The 20,103-nt window shown below is 41.5% G+C and overlaps 1 protein-coding gene across 1 annotated transcript; it reads left to right on the forward strand.

Moving 5' to 3' along the window:
- The first annotated feature begins 763 nt into the window (after nucleotides 1-763).
- TSPAN13 (tetraspanin 13) lies at nucleotides 764-19,937 on the forward strand. The gene is made up of 6 exons (XM_063123633.1): nucleotides 764-1,004; nucleotides 8,169-8,336; nucleotides 12,243-12,323; nucleotides 14,766-14,879; nucleotides 15,946-16,056; nucleotides 18,693-19,937. Exons 1-6 carry the CDS (start codon nucleotides 942-944, stop codon nucleotides 18,765-18,767), a joined length of 612 nt encoding a protein of 203 aa, XP_062979703.1. The 5' UTR covers nucleotides 764-941; the 3' UTR covers nucleotides 18,768-19,937.
- The last annotated feature ends 166 nt before the right edge of the window (nucleotides 19,938-20,103 follow it).

Genomic DNA, 20,103 nt, shown 5'->3' on the forward strand with positions numbered 1-20,103 from the left:
GGGCTTAATCCTATGCATTTTTAAACAGGAAAAAAGTCCTACAACTCCCATCATTCCCCAGCCAGTCATGGTGGTTAGGGAATGCTGGGAGTCATGAGACTTTTTTCTGTCTAAACACGCATAGGATTGAGCCCTAAAAAGAATCACTTCAGTTGGCCACTGGAATATATTGATTCCTTCCTGATAACCAGGAGCCTGCACAGAATTTCCAAACTTCTAGCAAAACATCCACGAAATCAAGGGTGACTACTGGCCAGCCTTGCCCAACCTGGAGCCCTCTGTATGTCTGAGATCACAACTCCCATGAGCCCGAGACAGCATGGCCAATGCTCAGGAATGATGGTGTAGTCTAAACTATTTGGGAAAGACCACCAGCTTAGAAAAGGTGTTAAAGGCAATGGATTCGTAACTGCGACCACGCAAAACACTGCCAGGGGCTTTGACTATATGGGAAGCCATGACTCTGAAAGCTTTTGCCGCGCCCTTCAAGTTTCAGCAACCCGCAAGGTGTGCGTGTGAATGGTTGGCTTTCAGGGTCTGGGCAGCTGGTTCTCTCTCCTGTCTCCTTGGCAAGATCGGCCTGTGCCCCTCCCTTCCCGGATCTCGGCCATCACTGGGTCACCAGCCTGGGTGCATTTGCATATTTTTACCTTTGTCTCCAAAGAGCGGCCAATGAGCGAGCGCGCCTCCGCCTGGCTCGGCCCCCTCGAGGTTCGATTGCTGGCGCAGGCGAGTCGGCTCCCCGTGCGCTCTGGGGGACGGGGCGGTTCGTGGTCGCTGCGCTCGTTCGCCTTGCTCCAGATCCCCCGCGAGGAAGGGGACGCTCCCGAGGAGCAGGCCCCGCGGGGAAGGGAAGAGAGGCGCGCCCCGATCCCTCCTTTACGCCCAAGCGACCTTTGCCAGAGCAGGAGGCGCGGCTGCCGCGCAATCGCAGGGGCGCGATGGTTTGCGGCGGCTTCTCCTGTTCCAAGAACTGGCTCTGCGCCCTCAACCTGCTCTATACGGTGAGTACAGCCGGCAGCCCGGGCTTCGGATCCAGCTGGACGGGAAAGACACCTCCTTGGGGGGGGGGCGCCTTTGTGTGCTTCCGCGGGCCCCACCGCGAGGTGACTTGTTCTTACTTCTTGGGGGCTCGAAAAAACACCTCCTTAGGCCTGAGCCGGCCAAGGGTGGGTCGGTGGGTGGATGGATGGGGGAGAGAAGCCGGGGAGCCTTGCGAGCTGGCCGGGCGAGAACCGGGCCATGGGCGACCCCACCTTAACCGAAAAAGGCCTTTGGTGCTCCGGCGTAGCGCAGTGCCGATGCACCTGCGGAGAAGGGGCGGGGGAAATGAACTTACGTGGTGGCTGCAGGAGCCTGGAATCTGCTGGAAAAGCGGCTCTGGCTAGATCGGACGCTGGACCGCTGACAGCGGAGAATACGCGCTGGGATTTGAAGCCAGGTGCAATGTAGGGGGCTCAATAAATTCCCTATGTAGCGTCATATTGCGTCTTACCTAGGGATGGCCACGTTTTCTGTTTCTTCCCCTGACGTGGCCTCTAACAGCTGCACACCGGACATTTCCCCCTCTCCTTATTCCCACCCCCGACATAGAGATAACAACAATAGGGGAAACCTTCACTTGTTGAACTTCTGCCTGTTATGCCTTTGTTAAAGGGACAGGTGTCTTGTCGCCTGAAAGAAAAAAGAAGGGACCAGTTATTGCTGTTGGTAATAATAATGGTAATATTTTGCTGGGAAATCTTCCATGACGTTGCATAAAAGAACTGTAAGCAACATCCAACCCATAAGGTCAATATCCAATGTCTTTCCTTTTGAATCCAGGGTTCACTCTTTCTGTATACCCATGCCTATATGTTCTTGCTAACTGAAGATAACGCCATGCATTGGGTGATGTGAACTCCTGAAGCTTATGTGGTAATGCATTTTGTTAGTCTTCAAAATGTTGCAAGACTGTGGCTGCTCTCCTGGGCACATCTACCTGGGAGAAAATTCCATTGAACCTGGGGGAACTTGCTTTTGAGTAGGTAAGCCTAGGATTGTACTGCCTGTCTTGTTTTGCTGCAAAAAACTAACATGGCAACTTACCCCTCTGAAAGTTGTTTGCCTTTTCCCTTACAGGAGGAAGTTCTGGTATGTTTCTGGAAAATGTTTTTTTGTTTTTTTTAAATATAGTTTAAGTGAACTTTTCATTATTCATTTCTTTTTTAATTTAGTCTGAGTGGTCTTTTCATTATTCATTTCTTTTTTAAATTAGTCTGAGAGATCTTTTCGTTATTCAATTCTTTTCACCTTAAAACAAGAAAAGAGTAATATTTTTCTCCAAGTTAAACATGGTGGTTTAGGATTAGGAAATGCTCCTATGGTCATGTGACTACAATCTTGTTTGTTTCACTGCTGTGCCCAGGGTAAATTCCACGATCTGTTTAAGCCACTTGTATTCCTCCATGTGTTTTGACTGTCACTGTTTGTTAGATGAGTTGGACAGATCCTCGACAGGAGTATTAGAAAACAAGCTTCACTGAAATCAATGGAACAAACTTCCAGCTAACTGAGTTTAGGAGCATAAGTGGGTCTTTGAGTTCTTCACAAAGTGCAAAATTGACCTTTGGAAATCACTGTCACAAGTTATGATGGTTACTAGCTTAAATGGCCCTAAAAGGGGGTCGGACAAATTCATGGAACATAAGGTCATCAGTGGCTAGTAGTCATGATGTCTATGTTCTGCTTCCATGTTTTGAGGCAACGTGCCTGGGGACTGTGAGTGGGAGTGTTCCATTGCACTCATGTCTTGCTTGTGGGTTTCCACAGTGGCATCTAGTTAGCCATTACGGGAACAGAATGTTGGACTGAATAGGCCTTTGGTCTATTCCAGAGTGCTCTTACGTTCATTACCACTTCCATGTGGTCTAGCTTATTGTATTCTAACATCTCACAGGCTGCCCCAGAATTTACCTGATCCAGCCTTGAGCACGCTTCCTATGGTGTGTGTCATCATCCCCGTCTTCGGAGTTGACATTTAGCTTTTTTAGACACATCATGCAAAGTTGTAGTGTTACTTTTCAATAATGTCCAAAATAGTCAGGCTTAATTTTTGCAATACATTCTGCTGATAAAAAAGAGGAAAAAACTAGTTATGCTATTATGTCATCCCTTCCAAGAATGTTCTTTGTAATACATTGAAAGCCACAGGACACATTACATCATAATAACACATCCATGTAAAAACGTCATAGATGCGCATAGCTAATATTGTGTGCATTTCAGGCACATGGGCAAGGACGTACCAGTGAAAAAAACATGTCTTTCTTGCTAGAGAATGTGTGAAGCATCTCTGAGACTGAATAATTTACCATCTGCTGGGTATTTAATTACCTGAGGTGTATGTTACACAGGTCAGTTTGATTGCTTGTCTTTATGTTCTTGGAACAGGGAACTGTAGTAGATGGGAAACAAGAGCAGGTAGGCAGGTAAACAAAGTGTCTGAGTGATGCTTCGTACTGAAGAGTAATGGGCAAGGCAATCCTGCATGCCCTTTGGGAGCCTCCAGTGCTGTAGCCTTTGACATACCCAACCCCTTGCCAATGACATTTTAAAAAAGAGGGCAACCAAATGGTCTTATCAGCTGTATGTATCTCAATATAAAAGCTGGAGTGGGTGGGAAATCCACTAAGAAATACTCAATGTAATCAGATTATAACCCTGCTGGAAGAGATTCCAAGGTAGGACCTCATAATCTTGGTCTCCTAGGACCAGCCAGTTGTGTATTAGCCATCACTGGGACACAAAGAAGAGCCTTCCCAGCAGATCTTGGGCACAGCGTCGGCTAGAGTTGGAGAAAATGCATCTCTGATCCTTCTTCTCACAACGTTTCTTAACTTCGCAGAAGGTGTCTTAACTTCTTCACAACAACTTTGTCTACTAGATTAAGTTCAGATATACTGACTATGAGTCAGGGATCATGTCAAATCCTGAGGGTCCCAGGTTCCATCCTTGGCATCACCATGAGAATATACATATACATATCAGGTGACACTTGATGGAGAAGTCCTTTGCCTGGAATCCTAGAGAACAGTTCCAGTCTGAGTAGACAATATTCAGCAGATGGACAAATAGCTTAACTATTAATTTATTTTTTTTCACACATTTTTAATTCTGACCTTTAGCCAAAAAGGTTCCTAAGACAGCTTGCTAAGATAGGAAGTAATACCTGCCTACAGGCTTACAGTCTAAAAGAGTGAAGGAGAAAAGCAAATTCTGACACTAGTGTCTTCATTGCAAATGTATCCAATTTTTAACTATAATCTGCCTTGCTGCAACAAGCAGAATAATCCTAACTTCCCGATGTGGTATGTCTTCATTTGGTCTGCTGAAGCTGGGCAAAAGTGCTATTTTTCTGGATGACGTAAATTGCAATTAATTGTTTTCCTATATTAAGTAAATACATCTGTCAAAAATGATTTAGCTATTTCACATTCCCACCACAGGTGGAAGTATGTGCAAGTTTCTCATGAGCATTTTGGAAACATAATATTGTAAATGTGACTTAAAATTAAAGGTGATAACATCTGTGAGCCTTTTTGATGGCATTTCCCCTTATATTGGCAGATACTGATCGAAATGGCCAGTATTCCACTTGTTTTCTTGTTTTATGTATGTTTGACTTTTGAAGAATAATAAAAGTGTGTGTGTGTGTGTGTAACCTTCCCTTCATATTTATGGATATTAAGTGGTTGTAAAATAAATATGATCAAAACTAGTCCTACCAAAAAAAAATACAATAAAATAGTCAACACCATCCTCATAGTCTGAACACTGCCCAGGAAACCCTTGTGGATGAAAGTGTCTTATAAATTTAAAAGATGAATAAATAATCAGTTGAAAGACAGGTAAAACAGAAAGGATTGGCCAACCCCACTGATGAAAGGAAAACATTTTGATATGATTTATTGTATTTATTTATTTATTTATTACATTTATATACTGCCCAATAGTTGAAGCTCTCTGAGCAGTTTACAAAAGTTAAAAACAGTGAACATTAAAAAAAACGAGTATAAAAATTTAAAACCATCAAAAGCATAAAAACAACAAAATCCATGCAGATCAGAGTGCAGTGTCATTGCCTGCCTGGAAGATCTCAAGTCACAGGAGTGTCACTTCATGTGTTTGAATCCCAAGCCATTTGGATCTCAAAGTGTTCTTATAGCTAAATCCACAATTATCTACCCTCCATATATTTTGGACTTCAATGCCCATTACCCCAACCATTGGCCATGCTGGTTAGGGTTTATGGGAGTTGTAGTTAAAAACATCTGGAGGGCACAACGTTGGGGAAGGCTAGCAGAAGGCAATCCTGTGAGTTTCATATTTGAGCTGGGTGTGCATGATCTAAGACAACCTTCCCCAATCCAGATGTTTTCAACTACAACTTCCAACATTCCTGGCCATTAGCCGTGCTAGTTGGTGCTGATGGGAGTTGATGTCTAAAACCAGGTTGGGGAAAGCGAAGGGTTGCTTTCGTCCCAAGTGATCCTAGAACGGACCTCTCAAAGCACTCCTTCATTGGCACCCTTAGAAACATTGGGATTCCAAGCAGCTGCTTAGGGTGCCTGTACATCCTGCTGGTTCTGGTTCCTTAGTATAAAGCCTTTCTGATATAGTTGACTCATCGGCAGCACAGCTTAAATGAGGCCCTGCATACCCATTTCTCCTAGCAATCTGACACCATGTTGTAAATGTAATCATGCAGCTTACTACCAGGTGCAGGAAGGAGGATCAGTTGGTATCAGTGGATAGAACTAAGATGTACTGTACCTTTGGGTGCAAGGGCCTTATGACAGCTAAAAGACTTAAATTATCATGTTGGAAGGATAAATGCTCACCTCCCATAATGCAGTGGACTGAGGACTTAACAACTCTTATCAACATTTGAATGGGTGTTATATAGGTGTGACTTCCGAGTAGATAAGTACATGGATATTTGGTCTGCTTTTCTTGAAACTTTTCTTTTTTAAAAAATGAACATTATATCTGATGGGGGGTGGGGAGTGATGATTTTCCTATATATGTAATGTTTCTTTGTTTTCCTTTTTCATGATTTATTTTTTGTTCTGTTTTGTTAATATTTACAATTTAAAAAATGGGGGGGGGGCGAAACTGGAAACAAAAAGATGCCAGTCTTTCAAGAAAAATAGAATGGGAGTATGGTTTTTGGTAGAGCTGTGCATGAACCCCTGATTTGCTCTGGAGGTCAATTCAGAGTTCTAAATCAGCTTTGATTTAACTTGGGTGCTTCAGGTTTGGGCCAACTTGTTTCAGATCTGGATTCGAAGCAAGATCCGGACATCCCAAGTGGGTTGGCTGTTGCAGGTTCCAAGGCACCCACCGAACTCCCTCAAACCTGGAGCCACTGACCCCACCCATGAGACTTACCTGTCCTCAGTGGGAATCACCATTTTTTTAGCCATGTAGTCTGAGACCTTATACTTAGGAAATGCCAGAGCCCCCATCTTTGTTGAAAATGGTGGCTCTCATTGAGGCTGGGCAGCTGCCAGGTGGTTCAGGTAAGTCTCGTGGGTGGGTTTGGTGGAGGCAGCATCTCACCAACAGCTGAGTCAGGCCAAGGTGGCCTGAAGTGCTTTGGACCACCTTGGACCACTCTGGATTTGGCCCGCAGACCAAATCAGCCTGCTTCGACTCAGATTCGGGATTCAGGCCTGAAGTTATGCATAGCCCTAGTTTCTGATTTATTCTGAAAGTCAGCATATATAAGTTGTCTGTGTTTGTGGAATCCAAATGCATTTACATTAACCATTGTTTCAGTTTCCCTTTCAGTATTAGGAGCAAGTATTCCTGTATATGGTAGAGGTTCTCTTAAAAATAAAAACTTTCTACCTTAGCTAGTTCTGATCTCCTACGTAGATAAATTGCAGTACATTCCAATGTGTTTCCTAGATCCAGTTTCAAGCGTTAAGATTCCAACAAGATCCATTTTTGCTCTTTTTAGTTAAGTTTGGCTTCCCTTCCTCCTGTATTCTAGTACAGACCAAAGTAGCTGAGTTGTACTATGCCTAGGCATGTGACCTTGCTTTTAGAGAATCACAGGAAAGGCTGGAGTTTCCTGTATATAAAACATGACTTTATAGACACCTAGCTGAGCCAAATGTCCCCTCTTCAAAATGTCAACTTGGACAGGAAAGGCAGCTCTTTGCCCAAAGTTTTCAAACTTACTTTGATCAAGTTCAGACAGGAGGGTTTGGTGGAAGTAAAAATTGTCTTCCTATCTTGACAAGCAGTTCTAATAAATGGCATATCTTTATGTCAAGGCGTCGTCTCTCTGCCCCGTTGTCAGCAATATAGAGAATGGTGACACATTGGTAGCACCATCTGCAGTGTGCCTCTACGATGAGAGATTTCTCAGACATTTGTGCAGCTGAATAGCCAAACGAATTTCCTATATGGCTTTATCATCATGAATTTAAAGCACTGATTTGCACAAGGTGTACTGGCCCACACAAAAGTTAGGTGTAGGCCTGCCTGCACCAGCATGAACTCCCACCCCACCCCTCAGCCTGTTATTTGTGGCACCCTAATGGTATGAAAGAGAAATAACCCTATTCCATTTAACAAAGATCTTTCCTCTTTGCGATCTTCACCTGGTTGCCTGTGGCAAGTAAATGGTAGTTCAGAAGAGTTTCATAAATTTTTAACAGGAAAGTAGAAATGAAGCCTTTCTCTCCCCTCCCCACCCTCAATTATTTTCAGTTCTTATTACAGGGGTGGTCAACTTGTGGCTCTCTATATTTTTGGCCTATAGCTCCCATGAGCCCTCACCATTGACTATGCTGGCTAGGACTGATGGAAGAGTTAGACCAAAACACCCGGAGGAACAAGTTGACCACCCTTTCATTATTATTTTTAACTTCTTAAAAAATTAGAACTCGGCTATACTATAAAGTTTCTGAATGAGAGCTGTTCTACCAAGTGCTCTTCTTGATTACTTGGAAGGGAGTTCCGCTGTGTTCGATGGAACATAGTCTGAAGTAAGTGCACATTGGATTGTAGCCTTCTGTATTTACTTCTGCTTTGTGTCCTGCCTTTTTAAAAAAGTATTTATCATTCCATTTTAAGAAATATCCATAATCCCTTTGTCTTTTGCTTTCCTCCAGCTGGTCAGCCTGTTGCTGATTGGAATTGCAGCATGGGGCATAGGCTTTGGCCTCATCTCCAGTTTCCGGGTCGTCGGAGTAGCGGTTGCAGTGGGGATTTTTCTGTTCCTGATTGCTTTGGTGGGATTGATCGGAGCTATCAAGCACCATCAGGTGTTGCTCTTCTTTGTATCCTTTGACTTGGAAGCTTTCTAATGCATTAAACCCTTTCCCCTAGAACGAATCTGGACAAAGCCCCAGTCTCGTTTTCACCTGCCTGAGTAAAGTATAAGGTATGGTGTGTGTGTTTTCTTTTCTTTTACACAGTTGGCCTCTGACTCAGTTATGACATCGTTAAAAGCTGCATGGAAGAGCAAACATCTCTCCATCTGTAATAGGTCACAAGACTCTGGTGGTGTAACAGGTTTCCATGAAATTGCTACAAGTCATGGGTATGGATTGTTGGCTTCTTTCCTGTACACATAGTAGCTTTCTGAAGTAGTTAGCTGTGTTCTTCTTACTCTAGTAATACGGATCTCTGCTAGAAATCAGGGCTTATAGTGTTATGCACAAGCCTGCAGGGTGTGTGTTTAATGTACCAGAAATCCAGCACGAATAGGATCCTCTTGTGTGCACAGACCCATTGAACTCTTTCCCCGCTGCTCAAAGGCCTCCCTTGAATTTCTCACCTATTTCCTTCCCACTGATTGTATGGGAGAAACAAAAGGAGCTTCAGTGGTGTGGGGCGGGGGAGACAGACGGACAGATACACACACACACAGGTTATGGCATGATCTGGCCTATATAACAGACACCAGTTTACTTGGTGGCAGGTTGATTCTATATGGTCCATTTCCTCCACTGCAGCTCATGTTTCCATTTTTCTATGTGGAAGCCAATCCAAGTAATTACAATGAATAAATACAGTGGCAGGCATTTTGCTATAATGAAGTAATTTTATTTAGATTTATTTAAAATTATTTTCCAGATGCCTTTAAGGGTAGAGCCTAAGACAACATACAAGATGAAACAATACAATGCAGTAACAGTCAATAAAAGTGGTGGTTATAAGTAAATCCAGCAGTATTTATTCATAAAGCCCAAACATTTTAGGAAGGCTGTTGAAGAAGTGATCCAGTGGTGAGATGCCATGTTACTGTCTGGTATTTCTGCATAGCAGAAACATTGAAAAGTGAAGTGCCAAAGCCAGTCTTTTAAATGTCCTTTAACGCATTTGTATTTAGAATCAAAGTGACGTCCTGAACACTTTGGGACAATGGAAATAAAGCTGAATAATTCATCCAGACTCCCATCTTATGCTAATTCAGGTTCCTTCTTATGTGAAGCCAGTGAAAGCACAGAACAGAATATTTGAATAGAGGGTGCTGGCTACTTACTAATATTGCATTGCAAGTAAACTGCTTCATGCTTTAGCAAATAATAACGGCAACACTCCCTTGTTATGGGAGTAACTCCCTTGTTAGTATCTCCTGGTGTTATAGGCAAACTATATTTGCAGTTGATATAGTTGTATGTCATTTTGCTGGCTGGGCCAAAGAACAAGATGGCACCTCCCTCCCATTTCAGGAACAAAGACTGACTGAACTGGCAGTTGAATCTTTGTTTAATACTGGTAATGAGACAGCATCTTTCACCTCTCCCGAAAGCAGTAGGCCGGCTTGGGGTCACAGGGCAGGCCATGTGGCACACAGCTTTCTTCCAATCTTCCAGCATCTGCTTGGAGTAAATCAAGACTGGGGGGTTATTTAGGTTAATAATGCTAAGAAGAAGGGGGTAAACCCAGACTAATAAGGACTTGACCATGCTGGTTGACATTTCGGGGGTGGGGGAATGGGAATGAGATGAGGCCATAGGTATATGTCTGGAACCATGAACAGGAACACTCCCTGCTGCAACATTTTGTTGCAGGGCCCACGTGTATAATCTAAAAGCCTAAATTAGTATGTTTATGCTTTTCGTAAAAGCATGGGAATTTGTGATTTGACCAGCTTACTATTCGTAAGAGTAGACAACTCTAGCATGCAGGCGTGTTCATGTATGTGTTCTTCTGATGGGATCTTGCGCCTGCTTTGGAATGGGACTGGTAAAATGATCTGGGGTGAATAAACTTGGTGCAGTCTTGGGACGAAGGGGACACTTGCTAATTATGCAGAATATGAATAGCTTGTTAGCAGACGTATCTAAGCAAACAACTGCTCAGTGAATATCGTATGTGTAGTTCTGAATAGTTGCTGCTGAATGCCCATAGAGGATATTCACTAGTGTTGTTGAAGCCTTAGCAATGCTAATCCACAGCCATCTTCCCTTAAGGCTCTAAACGTTTGAATTTAGCTTGCTGTTTTGGAGGGAAGTGTCGGTGTCAACATTCTAAAGTGATTGGTAGTATTAAGATTGCTTCCATAAAACCTCTGGCCTCCAAAAGGACCACATGTTGTTTCCATGGATTCAGTTTCACTCTGTTAAATATTAATCCAAACCCTGGGTATTAAAAGCAGCTCCTGATGTATCAGAGTTAAACATAGAACTGTTTGCTCCATTTCACAATAAACTGCAATTACTATGTGCAGGTACTTGGTAGTGAAGGTACCACCATAGGGCTTCTGTAGTGATGAAGTTATAAATGAAATCTCTCGAACAATGCATTTGAGCTCAGTGAGGCAATTTAAGGTGTCTCACAGCACAATCCTAAATCCCTGGACTCATAAGTAAGTCCCTTTGAGGTCAACAGGGCTTACTCTCAAGTAATTGTGTATAGGATTGCAGCCTGTATTGCAGAGAACAGAATTGCTTTTAATTTTGCAGGTTAAAGCTAGGGCTGTGTATATTAAATATTCGGTCCCTGCATAAGAAGAGTTCTGCTGGATCAGACCAAAGGCCCAAATAGTTCAGCATATTGTTTGCCACAGTGGCCAACCAGATTCTTATGGGAAGCCCACAGAAGGCTGCGAGTGCAATAACATCCCTCCATTCGTGTCCCCCACGATTAGTATTAAGAAGCATACTGCCTCTGATACTGAAGGTAGTATATAATCCTCATGACTAGCAGCTATTGATAGCCTTATCCTCTGTGAATTTGTTTAACCCCCTCTTAAAATCACCCCAGTTGGTGGCCAGCACTACATATGTAGTAACTAATTCCATAGTTTAACAATGTGCTGTGTAAAGAAGTACTTCCTTTTGTCTGTCCTGAATCTCCCATCATTCAGCTTCATGGGACCCAGATTTTAATATTATGAGAGATGGAGAAAAACTTAACTCCATCCACTTTCTCCATGCCACAACATCATCACCGCCCAGAGAGCTTCGGCTATTGGGCGGTATAAAAATGCAATAAATAAATAAATAAATAAATAGTAAAAAAAATTATACTCCTCTATCATGTTCTTACATGCCTTTTTTAAATTAAAAGGCTCCAAATGCTGTAACCTTTCCTCATAGGAAAGTGTCGAGTCATGGTAATACTGCGAATTCAAGTAAGGTGACAGTCTAAAAATCAGCAATATTGCATATAGAACAACGACGAATGCAAATTATGATGAATAAACTGCCCTTGTTTAAATAAATTGCTTATGGAAAATGCTTATTTTATTGACTATCCAATCCAAGGTATGCCAAAGACATTCCTGTGCTGAGGTAGAAAGTTCAGGTGGCATTTCTCTCCCGTTCATTAATGGGCATATGTCTGACCGGTGAGGCACCCTCAACTGAAAAATTCTTCTGCACAAACTTCATTGAAATGGATGGGACTTGTGCAATGATTAAACCATACTCTCATGCATCCCCCATTTATGTTGGTGGGGAGCCTGCAGAAAAGCTTCCCAGTGGATTGCACCCCTTTGCAATGGAAATTGTCTCCTGCGTTGTCATTCTCAATATCATCCCAAAATATCGTCCACCCATGGCGACTGCCTCACCTTGCAACCCAGTAGGGCTTCCTCTGGTCCAAACCAGAATAGCCTGCTGAGGGTAGCAGGTGGGAGAAAGCCTGTTTTGTGCATGCAGTTAACATTGTGTACGTGTTGTGCAGATCACTTTTGAAATACAATCTTGGTAACCTTAACTAAGTGAATTCAGTATATGATTATTCTATTGCTGGTGTTTGTTATACAGTTTTCAGTCTCTTGTGCCTGTCTAACATTGAACAAGGAACAGCAGGTAAGAAACGTCTTCTTTTTCTAAAACTGCATATATATTTTTATAATTAATTTATATGGCACTTTCCCACACAGATGTGCCCAAAGTAGTTCACAACACAAGAATTGCAATGCAAGAATAGATATTGCTCTGAATAGCTTTTGATGTGATATATATTTTTAAATACTGTTGTTCATGGATGTTTTTACTGATCTGTGTTGTAAAAATGTATGATTGAGGAATACATATCAAAGCATCATTATGATAAACAATATTTATTTGTTTACAATATTTATATAACGCTCCCCATTCAAAATTTCAGAGTGGTGTACAAGATAAAATAAAATAAAAACACATTAAAATGGATTTTTAAAACAAGGAAAATGCAAAGTGAACTGTGGCTGGTCATCAAGGGAAGGCTTCCTGGAACAACAACGTTTTCAGGAGGCACCGAAAGGAATACAACGTTGGCGTCTGCCTGACCTCCAGAGGCAGGGAATTCCATAGGGCTGGTTCATTTGAAAGCACAATTTAGCAATGCAATTAAACTGTTCATTTCAATACTGCTATTATATTCCATTTCAAATTCATTAAATCATTAAAACAATGTCAGTAGGGTATTATTTATCAGTTGTTAAAATACATAAACCAGAGCTGGATAAAATAAAACTGGGTCAGAAACTGAGGGAAAACCCAGCAGCCGAAAATATCCTGCTGAGGACAGGTCATTGTCCCCAAAGAGTTGCATAATATTGAAGGCAGCTGAGTGTCAGCTGAAATGGGAAGGGAAGAGGGGATTGGCCTGCTGAAACTGGTCACAGGATATGCACCATGAAGTGTGTATCCCTCGATCCTAATTTCCTTCTTCAATCCAAAATGCTGTAAGGCCAGCCTTCCCCAACCTGGAGTCCTCTGGGTGTTTTGGACTGCAAGCCCCACCATTCCTGTCCATTGGCCATGCTGCCTGGGGCTGATGGGAGCTGAAGGCCAAAACATCAGTAGGGCACTAGGGTGGGGAAGGCAGACCTAAGCTCTTAAGGACTCTGATCCTTTTGAAGCTAAAGGAGTCCAGCAGGGGTTTATCCCAGGGGAGGAGCACACTTTCTCCAGTCCAGACTGATTCTCAACCAATCGTTCAGCTGTGAAGGGGCAGAACTCCCAGCAGCTTAACATATCTTGGAATGGAATCCCCTCTAACATTCTCATAGATCACAAGAAGGCAAAGGTAGAAATACTCTCTTCCCTGCCCTGTATTACTTACTTGAGTTTGGACCTAGATGAGCTGCTCACTTGGCTCTGAAAGTCCTCAGTCAGCACTATTGAGCAATTGAACTCCAGCACTAGGCTGATGCGGTTCAGGGCTTAATGATTAGGAAGTGGCTCATCTCATCCTGGAGCTCAGTAGGCTTGTGCTTTTACTGGGTTGGGGAACATCCCAATCATTTTCCCCCTCCCCACCCATGAGTCCTCATGGGTCCTCAACCTGTAGACTCAAAATGCTGACTTGATCAAACCATGCCTGCCAATAAAGGAACTGTTAGCTAATATTGTCTCAAGAGGAGTGGTAATTTAGTATTCCTTGCGTGTCTAAATATTTTGGATTTTTCCACTTCTAGAGTAACTTTCCTAAACAAGGAATAGAATGGGCAAATCTTAGCCCAAGGATTCAGATGGGTAAACCTTAGCTCCATGATGAGTTGAAATCCCAGTAGCCTAATATCTCCAGAGATATCACGCAGAGCTGAAGTGGTTGCTACAGGCACACTTATTCTGTTGGTTCTGGAATGGCCGAAACTACTCATGAAAGACATTTTGTTGTTATAGTAAAAAGCTCACTGAAAATATCATGAGTGTACTATAGCAGGCAAAGAAGGCAGGTCCAATACTAGGAATTGTCTGGTTATGAGCTGGGGGGAAAAGATTTCTATCTCAATGCTGCTATATAAAGGTCCAATGTGCATTTGAAGGGTTATATGCAGCCTAAGTTGCAGCGTGGAAGCTTATGATAGTCATGACTAAATCCCACACTGAAGTGTGGCTGCTTACTCCAGCTCAAAAACAGTGGGAACAGTAACAAAATCAGGCAAATCCATTGATCTGGGAAGTGACCTTCCATAGTTTTGAGACTTAGAATAAAGGTTATGGAAAGCTTGGGGAAAGGGGTGATAAAATTATTAGTTGTATGTGGGTGGTGGTGGGGAAATTATTCACATCTTTAAAAGAAAAAAATGGTATCCACTGAAGTGGGGTAAGTGTCATGTTTCGGACAGTCAAAGGCATGTGAAGGTGAAGGAAAATAAAGGACAGAAAACTTAGGTTTCTTTTGGTTGGTGGTTCAGATAAAATAACCAGTCTGGAGCAATCTGTGACAATGTATATACATACCGTTATGCAACCAATCACCTCTAACAAATAGTAACGGAATGGGTACCGGATGCCAAATAATCTCATTGTGTCTCCTAGAGCAAGCTTCTAGAAGTTGGGTGGAACAACACAAACAATGCAAAGCAGGATATTGAGCGGAATCTAGACTGTTGCGGATTCCACAATGTCAGTGAAGAGATCACATGTGATGCTGTAAGTAGACAGCCTGGTGGTGTTCCGTTCCAAAGCCTGAAAGGCGGATTAGCTCATATATATGGAGCATGGACTGTTGTCTCTCTTTCAAAGCAGTTTCTTGTATGCTGGGTATTTCCATTTTTATTGGCATTGAAAAGAAAACATGAAAAAAGAATTGCATGCACAGAAATAGGAATATTTCTTCAAGTACAATATTCTTTAAAAACGGGGTGGGGAGAGATTATGCATACATTTCAAGAAAAGCAGACCCAATATCCATATATTTCTCCACTCACGAGTGACGCTTATATACCACCTGTTCAAATGTTGTTAGTATTTTTAGGTCCTCAGTCCAGTGCATTATGGGAGGTGAATATTTATCCTTCCAACATTGTAATATCAATCTTTTGGCTGTCATGAGGGCTCGGAAAGTCCATTTGCGCTGACCTTACGTTAACTTCCAAGAAACCATTAAATAGTTTAGGAGGACATGCACATCACTCGATATTGAAGACTGTTCCAAAATGAAGTTTATCCATATTACATCCTCCTCCCAAAAGGAGACGACTATTGGGCATTGCCAAAACATATGAACAAAAGAAGTATTTGGTACATTACATCTCCAACAGTTATACTACTTAGACAAGCCCTTATTAAAAAGGTGTTGTGGAATCCAGTAAACCCAAAACAAGCTTTTTTGCTGAATAAGGCCTAGCCTAAGATCCAGAGAAACTTCAGGTACAGTTGCTAAATCAATGATCCATAAAAACAACGTTAAGTTTGTTTTTAATGGACCCCAGAATTGTTGTTTTTAAATGGATACTGTTGTTTTTATACTGTTTTTATGTTGTTGTTGTTTTAAAAAATTGTATACTTTTAATGTTTACTATTTTTAATTGTTGTAAACCACCCAGAGAGCTTCGGCTGTGGGGCGGTATATAAATGTAATAAAATAAATAAATAAATAAATTAGTATGCCCCTATTTCTAGACCTGTCTGGAAAGCTGGGATCCAATAGTCTGGCTACCTAGATATGTACGGATAGATAACCTCTTAATTGTGTGTAAATCTTGCTTGATTACAGGAGTGTTTTAAATTGCAGTCATGCCAACCCTGTGCACCAATAATAAAGGAATTCTCTGGGATGGTGTTGAGATTTGTAGGTGGCATTGGACTCTTCTTTAGTTTCACAGAGGTAAGTGCAATTTAAGATAAGCAAATAGTTTCTGGGGGAAAGTCTTCAGTGCTAGATGTGTAATGGAAAACAATTGCAAGTTCGTCTCTTGAACAAGCACTATTCTCAGTTTCTGTGATCATAAAAATATATCATTTATTTATTTATTATTTGTGGCATCTATAGACCACTGAGTATAGTAAATTCTCTCAGCAATTCACAATAATAAAATACAATATTAAAAACACCACATTAAAACACAGCATTAAATACACTTCCAACTAGGTAAAAAAATCAAGGCGAAGTAAAATGGAGCAGCGTAATTAATTTACTTCCAACCAGGGAAAATCTGAGTGAACAAGTATGTTTTCAGGAGGCATTTAAATGATTACAGATTTTCTGCCTCCCGAACTTTGTGAGGCACTACGGAGGAGGCATACTTAGAGCATAAGCTTAGCTTACCAAGAGGTTACCAGGTTAGGTTGCAATCCTATAGGTACTTACCTGGGAGTACTTCCAATTGAATTCAGTGGGGTTTTCTTCAGAGTAGACACATTGCAGGGTCAGTTACCACTTGGTAAATAGTCTTCCAGGTCTGTTTTCTGAATTTACATCTTTAGAACTGATGTAGCCTAATTTAATATTGATATGTTTTCATGTTTAAATCCAATCCTTAAGTGAGGGGGGGAATAAAGAGAGGGAAAAATGGTGAGAAAGGAAGATGGAGAAAATAATGAATAATAGAAAGGAAAATATTGTCACAAGATATGGTGTATATCATCAATACGAATCTAGTGCTCCACATGCACAAGTCCACTAATACAATTGCTTTTGGCTTTCTTGGGTCTATTCCCTAGAGAATTTATATACTAGTGCATTGAAGGAATTGTGCAGAAAATAAATCCCCTCACTAATGCCTTGAATTGGTTCCTCTTCCTCCACCCACCCACCCATCCCAAACTCCTGAGCAGAGATGGTTTACAATATCTGTTCAATTATCACTGAGAAAATTGTGTTAGAATGGCTTGCTGAGCAGTTTTTCAGTTATGATATAAGTCTCTTTAATGTCAGGAGTATCTTTGGAAAAACGTACTTGTCAAGATTCACTGCCTTCCCTAGCACATTGTCCCTGAACCGGAGATGCATGTGGCCAAAATTGTAAGCTTTTCTCTGAGCCATAGCTCCCTTGCTCCATAGGTGCTGAGAAGCAGCATCTAAGTCAACATGCATTTCTTTGTAAAATGATCTAGTCCTCTTTCCTTAAAAATAGCCAAAAGTTAAAAAGATAAACCCAATAAACATTTAAAAAAAAAAGCAGTAGCAACCTCCAGAACACAACTAGTGCAGCAGTACAGTAGATAACCTTGGACACTACTAAAGAGCCTTTTTCTGAATTAAAAATAACAGTTGTTTAGTTGTATATTAAAAATAAATAATAATACAATAATAGTTGTATTATTAAAAATAATCATGAAAGACATAAAGCAGGGTCAGGCAACTTGTGGCTGTGGATAAACTGCAACTCCCATCATCACTCATAATTAGCTACATTGTCTAGGGCTGATGAGAGATGCAGTCCACCAACATCTTGAGGGCTACAAGTTGCCCACCCCAACATAAAAAGTTGAGGCATGATGGGTGTCATCAAGAAGAAGTCTTTGCACAAAGCCCTATCTCATTTCACTTTGTATGTAGTGGTACTCGGAGCTGGAAGGGGAAAACGTAAAAGCCTTCCTTTGCAGGCTGATCTTCAAAGGATAACCACACTAAAAAGGATATTATAGAGCTGGAAAAAGTGCAGAAAAGGGTAACTAAAATGATTAAGGGGCTGGAGTATCTCCCCTACAAGGGAAGGTTACATCAACTGGGATTGTTTAGCTTGGAAAAAAGGAGGCTAAGGGGAGACATGATAGAGGTATACAAAATTATGTGGATAGGGAGACATTTTCCTCCCTCTCGCAAAATACTAGAACCCAATGGGGTCATCCCATGAAACTGATTGGTGGGAGATCCAGGTCAAATAAAAGGTAGTACTTCTTCACACATTGCATAGTTAAGTTATGGAACTCAGGATGTGGTGATGATGGTTGTATTTTATCTCCAGTATTCAAGGCAATAAGCCTGTGTGCACCAGTTACTAGGGAACTTGGGTGGGAGGGTGCTGTTGCACCATGTCCTGCTTTTCATCCCTGGCCGATGGTTGATTGGCCACTGTGTGAGTAGAGTGCTGGACTAGATGGACCCTTGGTCTGATCCAGCATGGCACTTCTTATGTTCTTAAGGAGACGACTGGGTTGGAGTACTTACACCCACATGTACATTGCATTCCACAAATTCAGATAAAATGATTAGCCACAGGTTTTGTGTATGCTACAGCAGTGGTCTTCAGCTTGTGGATATGGGATGTGAAATTAGTCCAAATGGGTTGCGGCAAAGCTGTTGCCGCCATGTTGGGCAATTGTGATAGTGAGTCCCATATTGTAGGTTGGGAGTCCAAGGTGGGTCTCAGGTCTGGACCAGTTGAAGACCACTGTGCTACAGACTGGTTGGGTGAAGGAAGTGGTGATGTACTGAAAGTTGAAACTGCAGTATCATGTTTTCGCAAATGGTTGATTTCTCTTCCCTCCCCCTCCTCTTTTTTTCTTCTCACGCTTCAGATCTTAGGCGTATGGCTCACCTACAGATACAGGAATCAAAAGGACCCTCGTGCAAATCCTAGTGCATTTCTTTGACATGGAAATGTTCTCAAGGGACTGAATATCTTTTCTTGTGTTTTTTAAAAATGAATTCTCTACTGGTTGGCTGCTTTCCATGTTAATTGGAATTTGTGCACTTGAGTCAAGACGACATTCCTAGAACTGCCTCGCATTTTGTTTTTTTGCTGTTGTTGTGTTCCCCTTGGACTGACTGGTTTGAAATGCTTTTGTCAATTGTGTAAATAAACCGGATTTGAATACTCTAGGAATTCAGAAGAACTACTGCAATCTTCTGTCATCATTCCAATCTTCTGTCCGTGGGTTGCTGTTGCCTTTGATTTAAATGGGGGGGGGGGGGGAGAATATATTTGATAGATTTCATCTGCCAGAAATTCATTCATTCATCTTTTTCCCTCTTCCCTGAAAGAATATTTTGTTGGCTTGAATAATGCCTAATGCTGCGTATTTCAATTGAAATCTACTGTCCAGTATTGTGCTGCTGCTTCCAACTTTGGTATTATCTTGGGTGAAAAAAAGTCTAAAGAGATAGAAACTGACTTTCCACCTCTTGTTCTGTTTCTCTCTCTGCTCCTCCCCCAATTTCTGTAAACATTAATATGTGAAAACTTAAGTGTGCTGTTTAGTGTTGCCCGTTAATTTCAGAATTGCCATGCAAGTGTCATGATTCCATTGCCGAGCCCTGATGGACTTTCAGTAAGCTTTCCCATTTGCTGCAGCTCTGTACATACATGAACGCACTGGATTGGGTTGACTGGTGGTCATTCAAAAACATTAAATTTCACATTAGATTTGCCCTTGATTATAGAGGATAGGGGGTATCTGCATCGTGTATAGGGACACTAGAAACAAGTGAGGATAAACGGGGTGTGATTTTTCACTGTATACCTGATAAATTTTATTTGAATGGACTGTGTAGTTTAAAGTGGCATAAGAGACGGTCGTGTTTAGTTAGCTTGTCACAGTAAGAAACCGGTCTTAATGGCCAGAGATCTCATAAATATTTTATTTGCAATAGGTTGATGAAATTTAACATAGTAAATAACCTGTGACACTGATATCAGTCATTAGCTTTAACTAATTATGTGCATTCATTGGTATCTAAGATATTTAATCATAAATGTGAACTAGAATATTGTAAGTTATATCTTTGTATGCTTCACTAGTTTATTTAAAAAATAAAATAAAACTTTGGATGAAGTATGTTTAAAACCCAGGTGTAAACATGCATTGTGTAACAGAGGGGAGCTAAAGCACTTTAGCTGCTATCGTGTGTGTGTGTGTGTGTGTGTATCTGTAAACAATTAGGATATGGTAGCCATGCTTTCTTATAAAACAAGAGCTGGGTGAATTC

The sequence above is a fragment of the Elgaria multicarinata genome, chromosome 1, assembly GCF_023053635.1.
Source record: "Elgaria multicarinata webbii isolate HBS135686 ecotype San Diego chromosome 1, rElgMul1.1.pri, whole genome shotgun sequence".
Taxonomy (NCBI): Eukaryota; Metazoa; Chordata; class Lepidosauria; order Squamata; family Anguidae; genus Elgaria; species Elgaria multicarinata.

Coding starts and splice junctions, on each gene's coding strand:
- TSPAN13 (XM_063123633.1), top strand. CDS start 942: ATGGTTTGCGGCGGCTTCTCCTGTTCCAAGAACTGGCTCTGCGCCCTC. Junction 12,324..14,765: donor CATTGAACAAGGAACAGCAG/GTAAGAAACGTC, acceptor TGTGTCTCCTAG/AGCAAGCTTCTAGAAGTTGG. Junction 14,880..15,945: donor AAGAGATCACATGTGATGCT/GTAAGTAGACAG, acceptor GCTTGATTACAG/GAGTGTTTTAAATTGCAGTC.